Source organism: Gossypium raimondii, chromosome 10 (genome assembly GCF_025698545.1).
Source record: "Gossypium raimondii isolate GPD5lz chromosome 10, ASM2569854v1, whole genome shotgun sequence".
NCBI classification, from domain to species: Eukaryota; Viridiplantae; Streptophyta; class Magnoliopsida; order Malvales; family Malvaceae; genus Gossypium; species Gossypium raimondii.
The window spans coordinates 8,922,575-8,946,987 of record NC_068574.1 but is presented as its reverse complement, the minus strand read 5'-3'; the positions used below and the strand labels follow the sequence as shown (position 1 = coordinate 8,946,987).

General features: G+C 36.8%; 1 protein-coding gene across 1 annotated transcript; it reads right to left on the bottom strand.

Moving 5' to 3' along the window:
• Positions 1 to 18,337: 18,337 nt before the first annotated feature.
• Positions 18,338 to 21,825, bottom strand: LOC105776376 (mitochondrial phosphate carrier protein 3, mitochondrial). The gene is made up of 6 exons (XM_012598991.2): positions 21,352 to 21,825; positions 19,607 to 19,968; positions 19,474 to 19,517; positions 19,061 to 19,275; positions 18,832 to 18,956; positions 18,338 to 18,751 (listed from the first exon to the last, which is right to left on the bottom strand). Exons 1-6 carry the CDS (start codon positions 21,682 to 21,684, stop codon positions 18,694 to 18,696), a joined length of 1,137 nt encoding a protein of 378 aa, XP_012454445.1. The 5' UTR covers positions 21,685 to 21,825; the 3' UTR covers positions 18,338 to 18,693.
• Between the last annotated feature and the right edge of the window lie 2,588 nt (positions 21,826 to 24,413).

Sequence of the window (24,413 nt, the reverse complement as noted above, 5' to 3'; positions counted from 1 at the left end):
TGTAAGAGCTAATTGGGTTGGGGTGGTGCGATTGCGGTCATGTGAAACAACCCTCTAAGGTACACCGTCTTTTCTATGAATAACTACTTGTAACTAGGGGTGAGCAAAACTCGATTCGACTCGAAAAAATTGAAAAAAATTCGAATTTCGAGTTAAACGAATAGAGTTATTCGAGTTATTCGATTCAACTCGAATTTTTTTTTTGAATTTCGAGTTCGAATCGAGTTGAGTTTTCCAATTCGAATAACTCGAATAATTCGAATAATTCGAATATCAAACTATAATATTTTACATTTTTACCCCAAACTCCCAAACCTTTTTATTTTTCCCTCAAAACTTTTACTCCTTCCCACTTCCCGCCAAAACTTTTACTCCCCTCTCCTCCCAACCCCCCTGTCGAAACCATTTTTTTGAAAAACCAAAAATTTTAGGTTGTCGACTTTAAAAAAATGAAAATTCGGGAGTCGCCACCAATCTTTTATTAAGGTGTGATTGGGTCACCTAAAACGACTTTGGTTTACGAATTTTAGAAAAACGAGTCCGGGAGTCGGTTACGTATGAGGAAGGATTAGCACCCTCACTACGCCCAAAAATTGGTACCTAGTTAATTAATTAGATTCTTAAGGTCGAAAATTATAAAAATATAATCTTTTAAAAAAAACTTAAAACGTTGCATATTAAAACCCTTTTCAATTCAAAGAAGCAAAAATGCCACACCCAATACGTTAGGGCACAACATTCTAATTTCCTCCAAAATGAATTAGGTCAGAATACTTATGCAATAAAACTTTAAAAGAACATCCACTCATCCAAGATTTAAGAAATCACACCCAATACGTTAGGGCACGACCCCTTTAGAATCCCAAACTCGGAATATTTCCTTTACTTTAAAAGAACATCCACTTATCCAAGATTTAAGAAATCACACCCAATACGTTAGGGCACAATTCCTTTAGAATCTCAAACTCGGAATATTTCCTTCATGATTTTTTTAAAAAAAATCTTCATTTCGAGAAATCAATAGTCACATCTAATACGTTAGGACACAACGTGTTGAATTCCCAATAATGAGTTTATTTTGATTTAAAGAATATCCATTTTGAAAGAGTTTGATTGATTTTTTTTTTAAAAATCGAGTAAAACATGTAATGTTAAATTGAACGTATGCATAATTGTTACAAAACAAGTACCATAATAAATACATCAATGGTGTAATAACATGAATAGTAAACAAATAACATTAATATAAAGGCAAAAATAACTAATGACAAATAAAATATCACATAAACATGCAAAATAAATAAAAACAAGAATGTAACAAAAATAGCGAATGAAGAAAACAAACAAAATAAATAAAGAATAAAAAGTTTATAATATATATTGAAATTATGAGGAATAAGAGGCATATATATGAATTTACATGTAGAATTCTAGATTATAAAGTTTATATAAAATATACAATGTATTTAAAAATATATATATACATATAAAATATGTGTTAAAAAATAAATAGGTATTTAGGCATTTTAGAAATAAAAAATAGATATATGCGTGTTTATTGACATAAAAGAATATTTGTTTTAAAAAAAACTAAATATATACATATACGTAAAAATATATATAAAAAAATTGTCATAAAAATAAAATATATGTATATATAAAAACATTCGTTAAAAATATGTACATAAAACAGCAAATATACATATATATTTAAAAAAATATTAGAAATATTGATTTTAAGAAAAAAATATGGAAAAAAGGACTAAATTGGGTAGCAAGTAAAAAAATCAGGGGTGAATCCGCAAATAAATGAAGTCTGGAGTACCAAATTGAACGCGCGAATTACATAGAGGGGCTGGAAGGGCAATTTTCCCTTCTCCTCTAAAACGGTGTCGTTCAGGAAGGGTTAAATTGAAATTAAAATAAATTAAAGAGCGAATTAAAAAATAAAAAAAAACCTAATTATAAAGACATTTAAAGGCGGAGGGGCTAAAAGTGCAATTTGCCCCTCCGCATAAAAACACGCGGATCCTCCCCTCAAAATGGCGCCGTTTTGATTGGCCTATTTAAGCCAAATTTCAGTCAAAAATTTCATTTTTCATTCCTTACAAAAAAAACTTAAAAAAATCTCAAAAATCCTCCCTACTTCTCCGGGCACCGGTCCTCTAGTCCGACCACCGTGGGTCACCACCACCACGCCGCCGATCTCCGTGGCAAAGACTGCCGTGTGTGGTTGCCGAAAAAGGGAAAATTCCCTATTTGGTCCTCCCAACCTATCCAGGTATAGATCGGCGCTCAAATCCTTTGGAAACCGACGAAAAAGAAAAACTAGAAGCCTTTCGACTTCGACCGTCGTGCATCATCTCGGGACGGACCTCACCTTCCAACGGCGCGACAGACCCTAACGTCGGTGCATTTCCCTCCTTTATTTTATTTTGTAAAAGTGTATAAACAAATAATAACTAATAAATAAATAACAGAATAAAAAAAACAACCTTAGATTTCGTTTTTTCTCTGCTTGTGTTGTAAAGAATAGTGCTTTTTATTGATTTTTCCCCCAAAATCCGATCCTTTTTACAGTCTTAACAATAGCTTTATATAGCCATATGAAAAAGAATAAAAGAAGAAACAATATCTATTTTCTTTTGATTTGATTTGCAAATCTCTGATTTTATTTCCGTATACTGTTTGTTTCCATTTTCGTGCAGGTGAAGATCGGGGCTGATTTGGAGGCTTGCGGCGCTGTGGGAAACCCTAGGGTTTCTGTCTGTTTCGAGCCATGTTTGGTTTGGACCACTGAATTTGGGCCACTAAATTTGGTTTTAGGCTTTGTGGCCCGTTTGTAATTTTGTTGTATTTGGGCCTTTTTACTCGAGCCAAAATTGTGTATTACAGCTGCCCCTCTTTGCTCATTGTCGTGTAACGAGAATGAAGCAAAGACTTTAAAAATGCCCGATTTTGCCCAGACATACTGAACCTTGGTATCTTCTTCAAAAGTATAGGAATTAGTGCCAACTTCAATCTACCTCACTGTAACTTCAGGGAGATAAGACTAGATGAATTCTGCTCTCTGCAACTTCAGAGAGATAAGATCTGTGATTTTAATCCATCCCACTGCAACTTCAGGGAGATAGGATTGTCGGCTTTAATCTCCTCCACTGCAACTTCAGGGAGATAAGATTTGCCATCTTCGATCTGCTCCACTACTGCTTAGGGAGATAAGATCTACAATCTTCAATTTTCTCCGCTGCTACTCAGAGAGACAAGGCTTGGTGGCTCTAATCTGCTTCCTACTATCTTGGAAAGATAAGATTCACCGTCTTCGATCTGCTCCACTACTGCTTAGGGAGATAAGATCTATAATCTTCAACCTTCTCCACTGCTGCTCAGGGAGACAAGGCTTGGTGGCTTAAATCTGCTTCCCACTATCTTGGAAAGATAAGATTCGCCGTCTTCGATCTGCTCCACTACTGCTTAGGGAGACAAGATCTATAATCTTCACCCTTCTCCACTGCTGCTCAGGAAGATAAGGCTTGGTGGCTTAAATCTGCTTCCCACTATCTTGGAAAGATAAGATTCGCCGTCTTTGATCTGCTCCACTACAGCTTAGGGAGACAAGATCTATAATCTTCACCCTTCTCCACTGCTGCTCAGGGAGATAAGGCTTGGTGGCTTAAATCTGCTTCCCACTATCTTGGAAAGATAAGATTCGCCGTCTTCGATCTGCTCCACTACTGCTTAGGGAGACAATATCTATAATCTTCACCCTTCTCCACTGCTGCTCAGGGAGACAAAGCTTGGTGTTTCACCAGTTTGTCCTCTGTGGAACATGGCCTGTATAATTCATTTTATAAACCTAAATATGCCTAGTGATTAGGATGTCATGATCAGAATAAATCAAATGCTCCTAACTAGGTATGTATGAATGATGTTTGCATGAATGCAAAATTTTATTTCTCCGAGAATGATCCCGCTCAAGTTGTCATTACTCAAAGTTTATTAAGGCTTTGTGACTGACGTGCTACAACGCCTTCTTACTTGACTGGTTTTTTCTGAAGAAACATTTAGCTAGGTTGCCCCCACTGTAAACTTTAAAGTTTAATCCATTAGGGTGAAAAAATTCAGACCATCGTTCTCCCACTGTAACCCAAGGGTATATGGCTTTTCTTCAATCTTCTCCTATCACAATTCAAGGATACAGATTACGAAATTTGTTTACTCTCAAGGTGTCCTATCAAATGCTTATGCCCAAATGATGAGCTTTTTATCCATAGGGAACTTCTTCCTACCCCAGCAAAACCTCCTACTATCTCATTTGCTATTTAGACAACCGAAGCAGTCTTAATTTAGATTTTTTCCTCCTTAGCCTCCTTATCTTTTGACCTCGGAGTGTTCTAAACAATAGTCCTGTTTTAAGTTACTAAATGATTTAAAAATTCCTAGACTAATATACCAAACTTCTTTTGTAAAAGTTAATTAGTCCATCAATCATTATTCTAATGCAACATGCTTGTGCAAAGATCAAAAATACTGAGTAAGAGATGAATTAATTCAGGAATTTATTGATAGTAAGTGTCTTGAAAAGAAAAAAATATTCAAGAACAGCAAAGAATGAAGTATTTACAAGAACCAACAAACTTGGTACAAATAATATGAAGACTAGGTGCTTTGGATATCGCCGCTTGAACTTCTCCATACAAGCCAAGAACCATTCTGAATTTAACATGTGTTTAGCGGATCTACAGTACTTTGTTAATTCCCCCAAGACGTCGTACATCCCTTTATTGTTGACTTTAGCAAGGTCACCATATGCCCCAATCTGATAATGTTTGAGCCGCCCTTTTTGGGTTTTCAACTCAAACCCCCTTTGGTCTCAATGCGCCCTTTTCGGGTTTTCACCTTAGCCTCTTTTTTTTTTTGGAAATCAGAGTGCCCTTTGCGGGTTTTCACTTTGATTTCTCCCTTTCTTCAAGTGAAATATTTCTTAACCGAGTCTGAATTTACAGGATTCGGAAGATTTTTGTCATCCATTTCACTCAAAATCAAAGCGCCTCCAGAAAAAGCCTTCTTCACAACATAAGGTCCTTCCCAGTTTGGCATCCATTTCCCTCTGAAATCTTTCTGTAAATGGAGGATTTTTTTCAGAACCAAATCCCCTTCATGAAATTCTCTGGGACGAACCTTCTTATTGTAAGCTCGCATCATTCGCTTCTGATACAGTTGGCCATGACGAATGGCTTTCAATCTTTTTTCTTCAATCAGGTTCAGTTGATCATACCGAGATTGGATCCATTCGGTTTCATCCAATTTTAACTCAGCCAATACCCGAAGAGAAGGAATTTCAACCTCAATGGGTAACACTGCATCCATTCCATAAACCAAAGAGAAGTCCTGACAGATGTTCGGTAAGCCAGAAGAGCGAAAGGTAACTTCTCATGCCAATCTTTGTAAGTTTCAGCCATTTTTGCCATGATTTTTTAATATTTTTATTCGCCGCTTCCACTGCATCATTCATTTTCGGGCGATACGGTGATGAATTATGGTGTCTAATGTTGAACTGATCGCAGACTTCCGCTATTGTGCTGTTATTTAGATTCAATGTATTGTCAGATATGATCCTTTCAGGCATTCCATATCGACATATAATCTCCTTCTTCAAAAACTTGCTGACTGCTGACTTCGTGATATTGGCATATGAGGCCGCCTCTACCCACTTAGTGAAGTAATCAATAACCACAAAAATGAAACGATGTCCATTAGAGGCCTTCGGTGATATTGGTCCAATAACGTCTATACCCCACATGGAGAAAGGCCATGGAGAAGTCATGACGTGAAGAGGAGAAGGAGACGCGTGCATTTTATCCCCATAAATTTGGCAATTATGGCATTTCTTGGCATGATTGATGCAATCTCCTTCTATGGTGGACCAATAATACCCGAATCTTATAATCTGTCTAGCCATGGTGAACCCATTAGCGTGTGTTCCACAAACACCCTCATGGACTTCTTCTAAAATTTCCTTAGCCTCTACAGCGTCCACGCATCTTAATAGTACTCGATCCTTTCCCCTTTTGTATAGGATCTCCCCATCTAAAACATAGTCAATAGCTAGCCTCCTTAATGTCCTCTTATCATTCTCCGTTGCCTGATCAGGATATTCGCTATTCTTCACATATTGCAATATATCTTGGTACCAAGGATGATTATCATTCTCTACTTCCTCAATGCTGTAACAGTGGGCTGGGATCTCATAAATACTAATTTGAATAGGCTTCATGTCCTCTAACTGATTCACTTTAATCATGGAAGCTAAAGTAGCAAGAGCATCAGCCATCTGATTTTCTTCTCGTGGGAGATAACAGAAGGTAATGTTGTCAAACTCTTCAATAAATCCCAAAACCAACCTCCGGTAACGGATCAATTTAGGATCTCTCGTCTCCCATTCCCCTCTTAGCTGGTATATTACCAATATTGAGTCTCCGTACACCTCTAATGTCTTGATTTTCCGTTCTATGGCTGCCCGTATACCCATGATGCAAGCTTCATACTCAGCCATGTTATTGGTGCAATCAAAGTCTAATTTACTGGTGAAAGGATGATAATCTCCATTCGGAGACACCAAGACTGCCCCAATCCCATTGCCTAATGCATTCGATGCTCCGTCAAAGCTTAATCTCCAAGAATGATTCTCTCGGGGATCCTCTTCAGCATTTGCCATATACATCAAATCTTCATTCGGAAAATCAAAGTCTAGAGGCTCATAATCTTCCAGAGCCCTGCTAGCCAAGAAATCTGCTATCGCACTCTCTTTGATGGCCTTCTGACTTACATATACAATATCAAACTCTGATAGCAAGATTTGCCATCTAGCCATTCTTCCATTCAATGCTGTTGACTCCATCATATATTTTAAAGGATCTAATTTTGAAATTAACCAAGTCGTATGATAGAGTAAGTATTGCATCAACCTCTTGGTCGTCCAAATCAAGGCGCAACACAATTTTTCAATAGGCGAATATCTCATCTCACAATCAGTGAATTTCTTGCTCAGATAGTAAATCGCCTTTTCCTTCTTTCCAGTCGCATCATGTTGACCTAACACGCATCCCATGGAGTTGCTGAACACTGTTAAATACAAAATCAAGGGTCTATCCGGGCTGGGTGGTGACAGTACTGGGGTATTGGATAAGTATTACTTTATCTTTTCAAAGGCTTTTTGACATTCTTCATTCCAAACATCAGGATTATGTTTCTTCAAAAGGTGAAATATGGGGTCACATTTTTCGGTCAACTGTGAAATGAACCGAGCAATGTAATTCAGTCTTCCCAAGAAACCTCGAACTTCTTTCTGGGCACGTGGTGGCGATAAATCTCGTATTACTTTGACTTTGTCTGGGTCGATCTCAATTCCCTTTTCGCTGACTACGAAGCCTAATAGCTTTCCTGATCTGGCTCCAAAAGTGCACTTTGTCGGATTAAGCTTGAGTTGGAACTTCCTTAATTTTAAGAACAATCTTCTCAAGACTTGCACATGTTCCTCCTCTGTTCTGGATTTGGCAATCATATCATCAACATACACCTCGATTTCTTTGTGCATCATGTCATGGAACAAGGTTACCATGGCCCTCTGATATGTTGCTCCCGCGTTCTTTAATCCAAATGGCATCACCTTATAGCAAAACGTTCCCCATAAAGTAATGAACGTAGTCTTTCTCATATCTTCTGGATGCATTTTTATCTGATTATATCCTGAGAACCCATCCATAAAAGAAAACAATAAAAATCCCGCCGTATTATCCACCAGCGTATCAACATGTGGCAATGGAAAGTTGTCCTTTGGGCTTGCTTTGTTCAAATCCCTGTAATCGATGCACATTCGTACTTTTCCATCTTTCTTAGGGACTGGAACGATATTAGCTACCCACTCAGAATATTTGACTTCCTGCAAAAAACCAGCATCAAACTGTTTCTTAACCTCCTCTTTTATTTTGAGCACAATATCAGGCCTCATTCTTCTGAGCTTCTGCTGAACTGGTTTGCAATCCTCTTTTATAGGTAAGCGATGCACTACAATGTCAGCACTCAATACCGGTATATCCTGGTATGACCATGCTAAGACATCTTTAAATTCATGAAGTAATCTAATGAGGTCTCGTCTTGTTTTTGCGAGGATTTTAGTTTCAATTTTCACCTCTTTCCCTTCTTCCAGGCTCACAACTTCTACTGTCTCTTTGTGAGGTAGGATTTGCTTTTCCTCTTGTTCCACCATCCTCAAAAAATCCAAAGATAAACCACCCTCTTCATCACCTTCAAAGTCGTGCGATCCCTCTAAACACACGTTTTGTTCAAAAAGGCACTTTGAGCTCGTAGTAGTGTCGTTCACGTCATTGATACACAAAGACCTATTATGGTTACAAGAGAATGTATGAATTTATGTATAATTTATTTATGTAATAAAAGAATATATTTTAGGCGTATGGAAGAATGAAAGAATATTTACTCGACATACTTGCAAAGATGTATTTTATTAAAATAATAATTTCTAAACATAAGCCTATTTCACAAAAGAATTCTTGTTATTTCTAGGCTAAAACAACAAGTTTGTTCTGAATATTACTCTGAGATAATTCTAAAAACTTTAGGTATTTCTTCCGTAGTCCAATTGTCTAGAACACTCCCAGGCTCATAAGGACGAATGTCTAGCCAACTTTCCTCTTCCTTCCCAAGCTCATGAATTGCGTTAATGTACATATTTCCCAATGTCTCCTCGATGCCTTCCTCAACCGATTTCTTTCTCTCCTGATGAATGATCCCTCCGGATACAAAAGTTTTGGATATGTGGGGAATTATCATTGGCTCCCACTTAGCTTCCTCCCCTTTCAAACGCGCCCTTCTTCTTTCCTGCCTTTTTTCTATCTCATTCCTTATTTGTCTTCTATCCGGCTTGTATCCTAAGCCAAAATGATCTTGCTTTTCTTTCAGCATTGGAGCCTCAGTCTTCCCTTGCAGATATCTCCCCAGCCCTCTTCCGGGTAAAGCTCCTTTTCCTACCAACAATTGTAAACCCATCTCTGTGGTTTTGAATAATTTTGGAGCCATAATTTTGCTCCCTTCAGAAACAAATGCCGTATTTACAAACTCCAAAGATTGAAATGAGCATTCAACTAACTCGTCATTGGTCTCCACGTACGGCATCTCATTGGATACAGTTGCTATTATATCCTCTTCGGCTTTTAATGTCACTAGCCGACCATCTGACACTAACTTCAACATCTGATGTAATGATGACGAAACTGCCCCTGCCGAATGTATCCATGGTCTTCCTAATAAGCAGTTATAGGAAGGTTTGATGTCCATCACAATAAAATCTACCTCATAAACTGTTGGACCAATCAGTAAGGGTACCTCAATTCTTCCCATGACCTTCCTTTCTGTACCGTCAAATGCCCTCACTACATTTTGACACGTTTTCATGTGCGAACTGTCTATAGGTAGCCTGTTAAGTGTGAATAACGGTAGTATGTTCAAAGCTGATCCATTGTCAATCAATACTCCTGGCAAAATACGCCCCTTGCATCATGCAGTGATATGCAAAGCCTTGGTAGATCCCATGCCCCCCGAAGGTATTTCATCATCATTGAAAAATATGAAATTATCAGCACTGATATTATTGACCAACCGGTCCAGCTTACTGACAGAAATATCCTTGGACACATAGGTCTCATTTAGCATCTTCATCAACGTATTTTGATGCACTTCGGAATTCAAGAGCAAGGACAGTACAGATATGCGGGCCGGTTGTTTATGCAACTGTTCAACGACATTATACTCGCTATGTTTTAAAATTTTAAGGAATTCCACAGCTTCTTCCCCCTTCACTGGCTCAACTATTTTCCCTTTTTGCTCCCTCATTATAGCCTCTTTCATAGACTCTGGATTGGTACTCACATACTGGCTCTTTGCCGCCTCACTTCCTAGGACAGTCGTATTGCACTCGTAGTTCCATGGGACCTTCTTACTGTCTTGGTAAAGAAAGACTGCAGGTTTTTTTATTATGATTTTTGGTATTGCTGGTGCTCTCACCTCATCCTTCTTGGGTCGTGAGATAATGACCACAGGCTGCACTATTCTTGGAACCTTCGGAGCCTCTGATGTGCAAATGCTCCCCTCTTCCTTAACTTCTTCATAAAACTCCATCTCCTTGTTATCCATCAAGTCTTGAACCAAAGCTCTGAATTCTGCGCATTCTTGGATTTTATGTCCTTCCTCGTAATGGAACTCACAGTAATTTTCCACCCCTTCAACGCTTCTCTCTGAACTCGGGATGATCAATTCCCTTTTCACCATATTTTTCTAGACCCACCTCAAAGGAATTTTCACCTCCGATATGTCTTCCTTGATCTTTCTACCCATGCTCCCACCTATCATGTTCACTCCGTTGTGATCAGGTAATGGATTTTCTGTATTGGGTGAATCATCTAATTTTACCACGCCCATGCTTATAAGCCTTTCTACCAGCATCTTGAATTCCGTACAATGTTCTATAGAATGCCCCACAATTCCCGCGTGATAATCGCACTGTGCGTTCGCATCGTACCACTTGGGATATGGAGGTTGCAGGGGTTTTAAATGGTGAGGGACAACCACGTGTGCATTGAATAGATTCTGATATAGCTCCCTATACGACATTGGGATTGGCGTAAATTGAAGCTTCTCTGTGTTTTGTCTTGTGTCAGATCTCTGTTTTGATAATCTCTGCTGGTTAATAGCCACTTTTCCCGGCTGATTCACTGTAACTGTCTTCGAATATGAACTCGTGTTGTTAACATCATTCTCTTTCTTCTTCGAGGCCGTTCTTCTGCTATTTTCTCCAGCATCTATTTTCCCACTTCTGATAGCGTTTTCTATCATCTCACCATTCATAACTATGTCGGAAAAACTTTTAGTAGCGCTTCCTAACATATGTGTAATAAATGGTGCCTTCAATGTGTTGACGAAAAGCATCGTCATCTCTCTTTCTAGCAGAGATGGCTGAACTTGGACAGCAACCTCCCTCCATCTCTGTGCGTACTACCTGACACTTTCACCAGGCTTCTTCTCTATGTTCTGCAGAGTAATTCTATCAGGTACCATGTCAGTCACATGGCTGTACTGTTTCAAGAATACCTGCGCTAGATCTCTCCATGAATTAATCTGGGTACGGTTCAATCGATTGTACCACCTGGATGCTGCCCCCGTGAGGCTATCCTGGAAGCAATGTATCAGCAACTGGTCATTATTAACATATCCAGTCATCCTCTTGCAGAACATAGTAATATATGCTTCGGGGCTACTAGTCTCATTGTACTTCTCGAACTCTGGCGTTTTGAACTTGTGAGGAAGTACTAGACCTGGAACCAAGCTCAATTCTCTAGCATCAACTCCGTGGTAGCTCTCAGTAACTTCTATTGCTTTAATTTTTTCCTCCAGCCATTTATATCTTTCCTCGAGCTGCTTTGATAATTCATCATTTATTTTTTCTTTTCCAACCGTCTCATCAAAATCAGAAATAGCAGGATTAGCAAAATTGGCACCGGGGTTAGAACCTGATCCCATCTGGAAATTCATTTGCGTTACAGCATCACCCGAAGGATTAATGGTAACAGAGGACCTTCGCGGGTACATCTCAACTTGTTGGGGTGTAAAGTCCGGAGGATAGACAAGTCTCTCATTCTCTCCTTCTTCAATATTGAGCACAGAACTCTTTCCTTTATCAGTTCCTTTATTGAACCACTGAGTTAACTGAGCCATCATACTCCCTTGAGACTCCATCATTTTGTCTATCATCTTTTGCTGCTCATTCATTTGCTTTTGAAGCAGCTCCTGCATTTCCTTTTGAGTTTGTTCTAATCTTTCCATTCTTTGATCCATATCCTTAGTTTTTGATCGAGTACCGTAGTGGTGCTTGGTAGGTTGGTTGGTTTCCAGATTAGCTGAGGAGTGATTTAGATTAATTAGAATCCCTTAATGTATTTATCAATGCATATGAAACAATGCAATGCATGAAATGAATGCAGAAAAGGCGTCAATTTGAATTCAATTCCATATAAGAAAACTTTACTAGAAATTAAATTCCTTTACATAAAATGAATTACAAATACGACTTTGCCCTAGTACCCAGAACTCTAATCTTTCTAAGTAACAAAGCCAATTCTTGCCCCCGATCTGACTCTAATTCATACTTCACACTCAATAAGTCACCTTGTACTCGCTAAAGTCCAGATATGGTCACTACTTCTCGAATCTGGACTACAGCTTTCTCGATAAGATGATCTCTGCTTCTAACTTGATTCTGAAAATGGTGAAGCTGTTCATTACTATGACTCTCGTTTGCTTTCAAGTGCTTGATCTAGATCTCACAATTTTGCAGCTCCGTCTCTAACTCTTCAATTCTTTTCTCCATTTCTTCAATCTTGCTCAAGCTAGCTTTTAACTCTATCGCAGAATTTCGGCTTCTATACTGACGAAGAGATCTTTCCAATATAATCACCCTATCCTTTAACTCACCATTTTCCTTCTGGCTTTCTGACAAACTCTTTTCTAAGGTCTCATTTCGCCTTTGCATTTCTTGAAATCTCTGTTCCCACTTATCGGCCTTGTCATTTTCTCCTTGGATTTCGCCATTAACGCCTCGATGTCTTTCCCAAATTCAATGCTTCTCATTGACAAACGTATTTTTTTATAATCCGTCTTCAGACTACCCAGCTCATCCTCAGCCCTGCTTTTCTCTTTCTTTAACTTTTCATTTTTAAGCTTCTGAACATCTATATCCAATCTTAAGTTCATCTTTTCCATCTCCGTTTGCTCTATCTTTTTCTCCAACTCTGCATTTCTCCTTTCAAAATCTTGTTTTATAATCTCCAACTCAGAAGGAATGACTCGCAAATGCTCTTCTATTGACTGGCTTTCTTCCTGATTTAACTTAGGTGTATTATCATTAATCCTTCTAGCCCACCATTGATGATATTCAGGAGTTGACATTGGACCCACAGCTAGCCTCTTCATTCGGCAAGTTTGTTTCCACGCACTAGCCATCTCTTGAATCTTCTTTCTATAACCATCATCCTTGTACGAAAATTCACAATTAGCTATCCCTTGGGTCGCAGGTATAAATTGCCTTGACCTATATTGCCTTAGTACCAATAATGGGGCGTATCCAGTAGCTCCCCAAACCCCTAGCAAAGGAACCCAATCAAAACTACCAAACCTATACAGGACCTCATCTGGAAGTAACCAATGAGCTCTCCACTCAATGTCCTCCTCTCGAAGATTTTGAAGAATTGCTATCCACTTCTCCTTCGAAATGTCGTCTCTCCTGGGCGTCGCGACTATCTCCTTTAGTGGTGAATAATTTTCAGAGAAAACCCGATACGATACTTTATCCACCTTCTAAAAGTGACTGTGAAATCACGCGAGTAGAAGCTGTGCACATCCAATAAATCTACCTTCACCTGTCTTCTGGCATGCACTCAATGACCTGAAAGTTTCTGCCAAAATTGCTGGAATCGGTGTAACTTTCTTATCGAGCCGATCGAATAAATCAGTGACTGTTTCATCCACATAACCCAAGGCTTTAGGGAAGACAACCAAGCCATATATACTTAAAGCAAAAACATCTAACCTTTTCCTGACATCTGGGTGTGTGAGGATTGCATCTTTCAAGCCTCTCCAAGGAACGCACTTACTGTCCCCCTTTTGCTCAATTCGTGCGACAACCCACTGCTCGCTCATTCCTGTTACACTCATCAGTTTCTTGAAAAAGGTTGGCACATTTACTGCTCTCGAATAGACCCTGTCCACTTGAAACTTTGAACAACGGAGTAAAGTCATATACTCCTCTATTGTGGGTACTAAATCGACCTTCCCTAACGTAAAGCAACTGTAAGCAGGATTCCAGAATTGGGCCAGGGCTTGAAACAAACGCTTGTCTACCTTCACATCAAGCAAATAAGGCAAATCCCCATAATTATCATAAAAGAGTTGTCTAACCTCATCGCTCCACTGACCCCAGATTTCCTTCAATTCTTGCAAATTGTTTTGAGTTGCATTGATATGCGTAAAGTCCCATAACTCCGATACATGCCCATCAGCCAAACTATCACCCTTTTCTTGCTGCGTTGTTTCAGACCAAGTTCGAACGGTCGCATTGTCCTCCACTTTATCAAGAAACCCGCTTTTTATGTTAAGCCTTATTTCTAGCAACTGAATTTGAATTGACGCCTTTTATGATGAAATGAAATGTCATGTCATGCAAATAAAACACCAAAAGTCAGTATAACATAGAAACACAAGATATAATCAAGAAATAATAAAGATCCCTAATTGGATGTCTACTAGGGTTTAGTATGATTCTACTTAAGGTGGATTCCTAAGGTTCATTATATGAGGTTTGGCTTCTAGAGTAAAGGTACCCGAACTAGCAGATTCCTCAATCCTTACCCATTATAGGCTCATATGGACCGAGTTCAGTTCAAGGGAATACATTTCCCTATGGCTGCACGGAGATGACAAATCTCACGAAGACATAGGTACGGATGTATCCCGAAAGCAATCCACTATCCTACACGGAGGTAAAAACCTCACGAAGGCATAGTTTCTCACTCCCACTTAAAAAGGGCAACATTGTTCAACTCATGAAATGTATAATGCAAACAATGTTTAAACAAGAAGATAATGAATGCAAAAGGATGTTTTGAGTTTTTTTAAAAAATATTTTCTCGACCATAAGACAAAAGTTAATAACTTTGTGGCTCGACTCTCTTATTTTTTTTTAAAAGTCCCCAGCGGAGTCGCCAAGCTGTCGAAACTATTTTTTGAAAAAAAACAAAAATTTTAGGTTGTCGACTTTAAAAAAATGAAAATTCGGGAGTCGCCACCAATCTTTTATTAAGGTGTGATTAGGTCACCTAAAACGACTTTGGTCTACGAATTTTAGAAAAACGGGTCCGAGAGTCGGTTACGTATGAGGAAGGATTAGCACCCTCACTACGCCCAAAAATTGGTACCTAGTTAATTAATTAAAGTCTTAAGGTCGAAAATTTTAAAAATATAATCTTTTAAAAAAACTTAAAACGTTGCATATTAAAACCCTTTTCAATTCAAAGAAGCAAAAATGCCACACCCAATACGTTAGGGCACAACATTCTAATTTCCTCCAAAATGAATTAGGTCAGAATACTTATGCAATAAAACTTTAAAAGAACATCCACTCATCCAAGATTTAAGAAATCACACTCAATACGTTAGGGCACGACCCCTTTAGAATCCCAAACTCGGAATATTTCCTTTACTTTAAAAGAACATCCACTTATCCAAGATTTAAGAAATCACACCCAATACGTTAGGGCACAATTCCTTTAGAATCTCAAACTCGGAATATTTCCTTCATGATTTTTTTTAAAAAAAATCTTCATTTCGAGAAATCAATACGTCACATCCAATACGTTAGGACAGAACGTGTTGAATTCCCAATAATGAGTTTATTTTGATTTAAAGAATATCCATTTTGAAAGAGTTTGATTGATTTTTAAAAAAAATCGAGTAAAACATGTAATGTTAAATTGAACGTATGCATAATTGTTACAAAACAAGTACCATAATAAATACATCAATGGTGTAATAACATGAATAGTAAACAAATAAAATTAATATAAAGGCAAAAATAACTAATGACATATAAAATATCACATAAATATGCAAAATAAATAAAAAACAAGAATGTAATAAAAATAGCGAATGAAGAAAACAAACAAAATAAATAAAGAATAAAAAGTTTATAATATATATTGAAATTATGAGGAATAAGAGGCATATATATGAATTTACATGTAGAATTCTAGATTATAAAGTTTATATAAAATATACAATGTATTTAAAAATATATATATACATATAAAATATGTGTTAAAAAATAAATAGGTATTTAGGCATTTTAGAAATAAAAAATAGATATATGCGTGTTTATTGACATAAAAGAATATTTGTTTTAAAAAACTAAATATATACATATACGTAAAAATATATATAAAAAATTGTCATAAAATAAAATATATGTATATATAAAACATTCGTTAAAAATATGTACATAAAACAGCAAATATACATATATATTTAAAAAATATTAGAAATATTGATTTTAAGAAAAAATATGGAAAAAATGACTAAATTGGGTAGCAAGTAAAAAATCAGGTGAATCCAAAATAAATGAAGTCCGAGTACCAAATTGAACGCGAATTACATAGAGGGTCGGAAGGGCAATTTTCCTTCTCCTCTAAAACGGTGTCGTTCAGAAGGGTTAAATTGAAATTAAAATAAATTAAAGAGCGAATTAAAAATAAAAAAACCTAATTATAAAGACATTTAAAGGCGGAGGGCTAAAAGTGCAATTTGCCCTCCGCATAAAAACACGCGGATCCTGGGTCCGGCCGGTCGACGCGGATCCTCCCTCAAAACAGCGCCGTTTTGATTGGCCTATTAAGCCAAATTTCAGTCAAAATTTCATTTTTCATTCCTTACAAAAAAAACTTAAAAAAATCTCAAAAATCCTCCCTACTTCTCCTGGCACCGGTCCTCTAGTCCGACCACCGGCCGGTCACCACCACCACGTCGGCCGATCTCTCGTGCCAAGCACCATGCAAAGTCTTGGTGGCGGAAAAGGAAAATTTCCTATTCGGTCCTCCCAACCTATCCAGGTATAGATCGGGGCTCAAATCCTTTGGAAACCGACGAAAAAAAAACTAGAAGCCTTTTGACTTCTGACCGTCAGTCCTCGGAGACGGACCTCGGCCTTCCAACGGCGCATGATGACCCTAACGTCGGTGCGTTTCCTTCTTTATTTTATTTTGTAAAGTGTATAAACAAATAATAACTAATAAATAAATAATGTAATAAAAAAAAACAACCTTAGATTTCGTTTTTTCTCTGCTTGTGTTGTAAAGAATAGTGCTTTTTATTGATTTTTCCCCCAAAATCCGATCCTTTTTATAGTCTTAACAATAGCTTTATATAGCCATATGAAAAAGAATAAAAGAAGAAACAATATATATTTTCTTTTGATTTGATTTGCAAATCTCTGATTTTATTTTCGTATACTGTTTGTTTCCATTTTCGTGCAGGTGAAGATCGGGGCTGATTTGGAGGCTTGCGGCGCTGTGGGAAACCCTAGGGTTTCTGTCTGTTTCGAGCCATGTTTGGTTTGGGCCACTGAATTTGGGCCACTGAATTTGGTTTTGGGCTTTGTGGCCCGTTTGTAATTTTGTTGTATTTGGGCCATTTTACTCGGGCCAAAATCGGGTATTACACCCCCAATCTACCCAAAATCTATTTCCCACCAAAATTTTACTCTCATTTATTTTTTCTCAAAATTTTACTCCCAAAAACCCTCAAAACATTTTATTTTCCTCCAAAATTTTTACTCCCTCCCACTTTTCCCTTAAAACTTTTATTCCCTTCCCATCCCACCTCCCATTTATCTCAAACCCTCCCTCCTTCAATTTTTTTTAATATTTTCCCTCCAAATTTGTACTCCCCCTATTTACTTTCCCTCAAACTTTTATTCCCCAAGACTTTTTATTTTTCCCCTAAACTTTTACTTCTCACCCTTTACTCTCAAATAAAAAATCAAAATTATCCAAAAAAAATCACTAAACATAAATAGTAATAATTTTATTTATATCTACTATTTATATTATTAAATTAAACTTCACATTTTATATTATTTATATTATTGAATTATTTAGTCATATTGAATATTTATATTAAAATTGAATTATTAATTATGTCATAAAATATTCGTGTTAAAATTTTATATTGGTATTAATTTCAAATTTTATTTTTAAAATATTTTTATTAAAAAATCATATTTTTACATTTAATATATTTTTAATTCTAAAATACATAGTAACAAGAATCAAGATAATTGAAACAACTAAGTAAGCAAAGAAGTTAACCAATATATAAAAATTAATAAATAAATTATGAAGTGATGAAAGCTAATAAAAAATTTGATTAATGTGGACAAATTTTATTACGATGGATGACAATGGTTACAAGGACCCAAAATTATTTTTTTAAATTCAACTCGAACAAATATATTCGATTCGAATTTCATTTCACTCGACTCGATTCGAAAAAACTTCAAATAAAATTAAGATGATAAAATGAGATTCAAAAACTCGATTAACTCGAAAATTTTCGATTCGATTCGATCGAATGCTCACCCCTACTTGTAACCTCCATGAAATATATCTAAAAATGTAATAAATATTTTTTTGCAGAGAGAGAGAGTGAGATGCCTTACTAAAAGAAAGCCGAACAAAAGTTCTCAATATTACATTAAAAGCTTGCTTAAAAAGGTAAAGTAGGCAGTATCGTCCCCATCTGCATCTGCTCCTTATTTTTAACTGTTACAGAAGGGGGGGATTGATCTTCAAATGAAATTTCATTTATGATCTAACTACTACAAAAATAATTAGTCTCCGTAGTTTGGAGGATGAGATCAAAACCATCCTCCTAAAACCAACAGTTTTTTTCAAAACAGAGCGACTTGATAAAAATGTTCTCAACGCAAAAAAGAATATCCTTCCACCAGCTTGACAAACCATTCCAGCAATCCTATGTTTACTTGTCCCCCATGACAACAGGTTTTCCAACATTCTATACCTTGGCAAGCTCCACAGCAGCAGGCACAGGAGCAACACCACCAGTAGTTGGCCTGAAGGATTGCAGAAAAAACATTAGCATAAACCACAAAAGCATGTATATTAACCGAGTCTAGTGCTGGGAAGAACTTACAGCCCCACAAACACTTTGAAAGCATCATAGATACCCCACTGTGCTCCAGTTAGAGTTCCAATCATCACAATACGGAGGGGAAGACCACGGGTAAACAGACCCCATAATCCAAGCTTCTTCACAGCCTACATTGCCAAGAGATAGTAAAAGGGTCAAGGTAAAGTAAAAAAAAACTGCTTCATAAATGAGAATTAAATATCAAACGGATCATCCAAGGCACAGAACTTACATCCCCAACAGTTGCTCCTTTGGCATTGTTAAGGAAGGAGACAAGGTTGTCAGCAGGATGCGAAACAATAGCACAGAAGACACCAGCAACATAACCACCAGCAAAACTAACACCAAGCTGCAGATTTTTGCTGCACTGCTCCTTGGGAGTGGGAATACCATACTTGTAGATCATCTCAACAATAGTTTCAAAAGAAGCAAATTTCATCATGGTATCTGAAACAAAGAAAGATCAAACAAATACATCTTACACTTTGCTGCACTTAGCAAATGCTAGAACTATGAACAGAAAAAGTGGGTTAGAGAGAAGAAGGAAAGGGAAAATAAGGCATGACCAAATAAAAGTACAAGTTCCCAAGCAATGATAAATGATAATAAAGGCAGTACTCAGCAAACTGTACATGGAAAACTTACATGGAATCTGTCGGCCCCAAAGAGGAACAATACCCTTGTACAATCTGCAAAGGGAAATAGTTAAAAGCTCATTCTGACAGACGTTCCTTGTATTATTTAAAAGGAAAATTTAACATAGCGCATAGGAGCATACCCGAGAGCACCTTCAGATCTGACAAACTTGGGAAGACCATCAGACAGACCCCTAGCAAAACCAGGCTGGGTTTGAACCCTGACCTTGACTGCCTCAAAGGGGCAAAGTGCAACATCAGCAATCACCTCAGCAGATGCAGAGCCGGCAAGATAGATGAGAGTCTTGTACTTGGCAAAGTATTCAGGTCCAGCAAGGTCAGAATAGTACTTCTTGAAGAACTCATAGAATCCAAACTTGCAAGCACCCTGTGCGCTGTAACCAAGAAGGGTAGGAACCCAACCACGGAAGAAGCCTCTCATTCCTTGCTCCTTTAGTAGAACTCCAAAACCAGATGAAATACTCTTGTACTTTGCAGGGTCAATCTAGCAAAACATTCCTTATGTCAGTCAACTTAGATCATTCACCTTACTAATTATAGGTTAAATAAAAACAAATCAACAAAGTAACATTAACTGTTCTATAAAATTTAAGTCTATGTATGACAAAAATGTCATCAGGTGCTCTAAATATCAACCATTACAGTATAATAAAAAGCTAGATTAACTGCATAAAAACAAAAACAAGTATTCCAGGAAATTATATTTGGGCCTAGGACTAAAAAAGGCAAGGACAAACCAGATATCTCAACAGGAATAAATGAGGTACAATCCCATGCCAAGGATAACGAGGACCTGATTCCTTTCTGCGTAAAGGTCTAATGTATGATTATGGTGGCTGATTCTCTTGAAGACAAGGCATTACATGCAAGGACACTTAAGACACTAGTCAATCACTTAGGGATCCAAGTAGGACCGATTAGCAGGACAATGTATACTCCCTTCACATCCAAGAGCACATGTCGAAGCCCTACATGGCACAAGCAGCTTCCCCAGTTTTGTAAAGGCGTGTTCTTTTTGGCAAGGAATGAAAAGCCTCATTAAAGTTCTCTTTAATTTCTTTTATTTTTTTTTCACTTTTTTTCATTAGACATACCTTCACTAGTAAGAAATGGATAGTATTAAACTTCATACTTCTCAATATTTGAGTCTTCAACTTTAGAGTTTATTATATCTTATGCTAGATATATAGACACGGAAAAAAACACATACATATTGTGCTTTAATTCAATCAGACTAGTGAATTTTCCACCTTGCGCCTGAGGCAATGTAAGAGCTCAAGCACCTAAAGTGCACCTTGCCCCTTTGACAACACAGAGCTTCCCACACAAGATCGTATCTTAAAGGATAAAAATAACCCCATTCCATCACCTTCTTCCCCAAGATACTTCATATTGTGTTACTCCGTTAAACCACGTCCACAGCACATAAACACTAATCCTACTACCTCTCGTCCACCGTATAGACCTCCATTCCTTCTCCGCAACCAGACTTTGTATCAACAAGGATCTAATACGAGATAACAGTTGAGAGATTTGAACAAAAAAATCAAATCTCAATTGCAACCGAAATTATACTCCTAAATAGTTCCGTATTCCTATAAATGACATCCTAAAAAGCAAAACTTGAAATACAAGGTACCAACGTCGAAGGGACAGAAGCCTTGATCATCAATAAAAACGACAGACAGTGATTTTAGTACTGGAACTGAAGCAGTAAAAACTAGGCAGCAATCTCATAAGCAAACAACTTGTCAATCAAAATTCTCAAGCGAAAAACAAGCTCAGCTCAGATCTAATCTTAAAAATCTAGCAAAAAAATAAACAACAATAGAAGGTTAAAAAAAAAAAGAGAGCCAGATCTGTAAACCTGCATATTACACTTGACGAGGTCAAGAGGAGTAACGGCCATGTGAGTGAGACCACAGCTAAGGATACCGCCAAAGGTACAAGCAGCGTAGAACTGAGGCGAATACATCTCGATTTTCTTCCCGGGCTCATTGGGGGAGGGGATCATGAAAGTTCTCGCCTTGATCGATGGCGAGGAAGAGGCCGCAGGAGCATCGGGTATAGTGGAGCGCGAAGCAGAGAAAGCAGGGCTGTTGGCGTTGAGGAGCCGATCCAGAGAGAATGAGTTGGGGGAAGAAGAGTAAAGGAAGCTAGGGAGAAGGGATTGTTTGAAAGAATCAGATTTGGTAGCCATTGCCGGAGGTGCAAAAAACGGAGAAATGGAAGCGGGAGAAATGAAGAGCGAAGAAATTGGGATTCCCTTCGGATTTTGTTTCTCTCGCTTGCCAAACGCTGTGTTAGGACTCAGATGTTTCCGGCTTTATTATTGGGCACTGCGAAGGAAATGGGAGAGAAAACCCTCGCGTGATTTATACGCACCATACCTAATTGACCATGTCATTTCACGTTAATTACGAAAATGGTCAATCTTTTTTTATAGGGGTAATATAGTATTTGGAACCTAAATTTAGCTTTAATATTCAATTTAGTGTATGAGTTTTTTAGTCTAACTTGGTACTTGAGTTTGGATTGGTAAAAATGTAATTTCATTATTTTAATAGTTTATATCTTTATAATTTGTAAATGATTAAATCAGATTTTTATCACTTTGAGGGTCAAAGTGTAATTTTATCATTACTAATTTAAAATTTTATAAATTTTATAAATTTTAAAATGGTCTAAATGAAAAACAATTCATTTTAGGGGAGATCGGGGTCTCTGCCAACCCCCTGGCTTCTCCACTAATCTCATTTAAGTTTTTTGAATTTAGCTTCAAGATTCAATTTGGTAATTGAGTTCTTTCTGTTCCAATTAAGTACTTATATTCTTTTTACTAGAGCACATGTACAAAATATTCATTGAGCCAAGCGGTGATGTTTGGTGTGAGTACCAAATTCTGACCCTACGTACCAAATTAAACCTTAAAACAAAACTCAAGTACCAAATGATATATTAACTCTTTTAGATTAAATTTGTATTGTTTCCGTCATTAATTTGGATTGAATTTGTACCAGGATATTCTATATGTAAATTAATCAAAAGCCACGTTAAAATCAATAACGAAGCATACGTAATCTATCATTTAAGGCAAATTTGAACAATTCAAGAAAAATAATGAATCAAATTTGAGATTAATAATAATAATAATAATAATAATAATAATAATAATAGAGGGGCTAAATTTACAGAAAATAAAGATTCCAAGGACGTCCTCTGAAATTTAACCTTGTTTTCCTAACCCCGAGGCTGATTCCGGCTGGAGTTAGCTGGACTCGCTCTTCATTGGTCAACTCTGACGGCACCTCCAACCACACCACAAAACGGGAAAATAAAATTTAGATACGTAATGGAATGTGATATTTGTATAAAAAATTTGTACAATTTAATACTTGTATTTTCTTCCATGTATATCAATCTACTCCAAAGCATGAATGGTGATAAATTTATCTGTTGACTTGGCAACAAATAATAAATGAATTTTTTGTGTATATTTTAAAAATCATTTTTATTTTTTAGATTGTTTTTTTTAACAGATATACTGGGAATCGCATTCTCGCCCTGTTCTTGGGAGAGTTAAGCTGTCAGCACATGCTTGGTTTCTTCTTGTTACGAAATGCAAATTTCATTGTGCGGAACTTGTATTTTGATACACATTCTCACATGAGTGTCCTAATACAGATGAAGTAGTGAAGGAAAAATTTTTAGAGGTGGAAATTAAATTATAATTTTTATAATAATAAAAATAGAATTTATTATTTTTATAATTTTAAAAAATTAAATTAAATTTTTATTATTTTTAAAGGAGTTAAAGTATAATTTTACCTTTACAAATTTAAAATTTTAAAAATTTAATATGAAATATTTTCATTTTAGGGCCTAGCCCTAGGTATGCCCTGCTAATACATGAAAAAACTTTAAGAAGAATTGAAAATATCGTTGGGAAGCTAAAGCCGAAATACAAATAGGGTGGCTCGTAGCGATGGTCTATCTAGGGAGGCTTGCAGGGCACCTTTAAAATAGAAAATTATCAATTTAAGTCTTTTAAAAAATTTAAAATTTTAAATTAGTAAAAATAAATTTTTATTTTAATCTCCTTAAAAATAATAAAATTTTAATTTAATTCTTTAAAATTTATAAAAATATAATTTATTAAAAATTAAAATTTAATTTCGTCCCTAACAAAATTTGTATCGTAACCTTGTTGGGGTAGTCCTGTTGAGTGCAAAATATGCTAATTTTTATGTTATTCCCAGCAGTATTTTGCATGTTTTGTTTTAGGATAATTGGTCGGATATCATTGTTTGGGCTAAATCTGTTAGCTTGGAACAGTAATCCTAGTTGTGGAGGTGATTTTTTCGTTGTTTTTGTGCTGATTTCCCTTATCTATATTTATGTTTTCCTACTGAATATATCCATAAGGAACATGAACCCCTATGGGCTATGGCTATCACACTCAAATTGGCTACTCTTCTGTCAGTTAAATAACCAATATACAGTGATATGAAGCCTTGTTAGTGGGGCTTTGAGCACTGTTTTTGAGACTTAAAAAGTCAAATATTGTAATGCAATCTTTTGTTATCCAACAATTCATATGCGTCCAGGAAGTCAGATCGCTTTGAACATCTTCCAAAAATGTAGATACCAACTTCTCCCTATGAACCTGCAAGGTCAAATCGTCTCCCTTGGCTTGTATTTCCAAAACCCACTTCTCTAACCATTCCTTCACTTTCTCCCTATAATCATAACTCAAGCACTGATAGATAAGGGATATGATCTAAGTTAGAAAAATCTCGAGTATCCCGACACTCACCTTGAGTCCAAGCAACATAGGATATGAAAGCAAGTGACTCAACAAAAACTTGTCTATTTGTAACATTTCCATCATTTTCATGTTCGTGGACCAATAACTCTTTGAAGGCCATC

What these genes read in the sequence shown, in the direction of transcription:
- LOC105776376 (XM_012598991.2), bottom strand. Translation starts at nt 21,684, where the DNA reads ATGGCTACCAAATCTGATTCTTTCAAACAATCCCTTCTCCCTAGCTTC. An exon ending in AAGGAGCAACTGTTGGGGAT is followed by an intron (nt 18,957 to 19,060) that starts GTAAGTTCTGTG and finishes TTGGCAATGTAG; the next exon opens with GCTGTGAAGAAGCTTGGATT. An exon ending in TTCAAAGTGTTTGTGGGGCT is followed by an intron (nt 18,752 to 18,831) that starts GTAAGTTCTTCC and finishes GCAATCCTTCAG; the next exon opens with GCCAACTACTGGTGGTGTTG.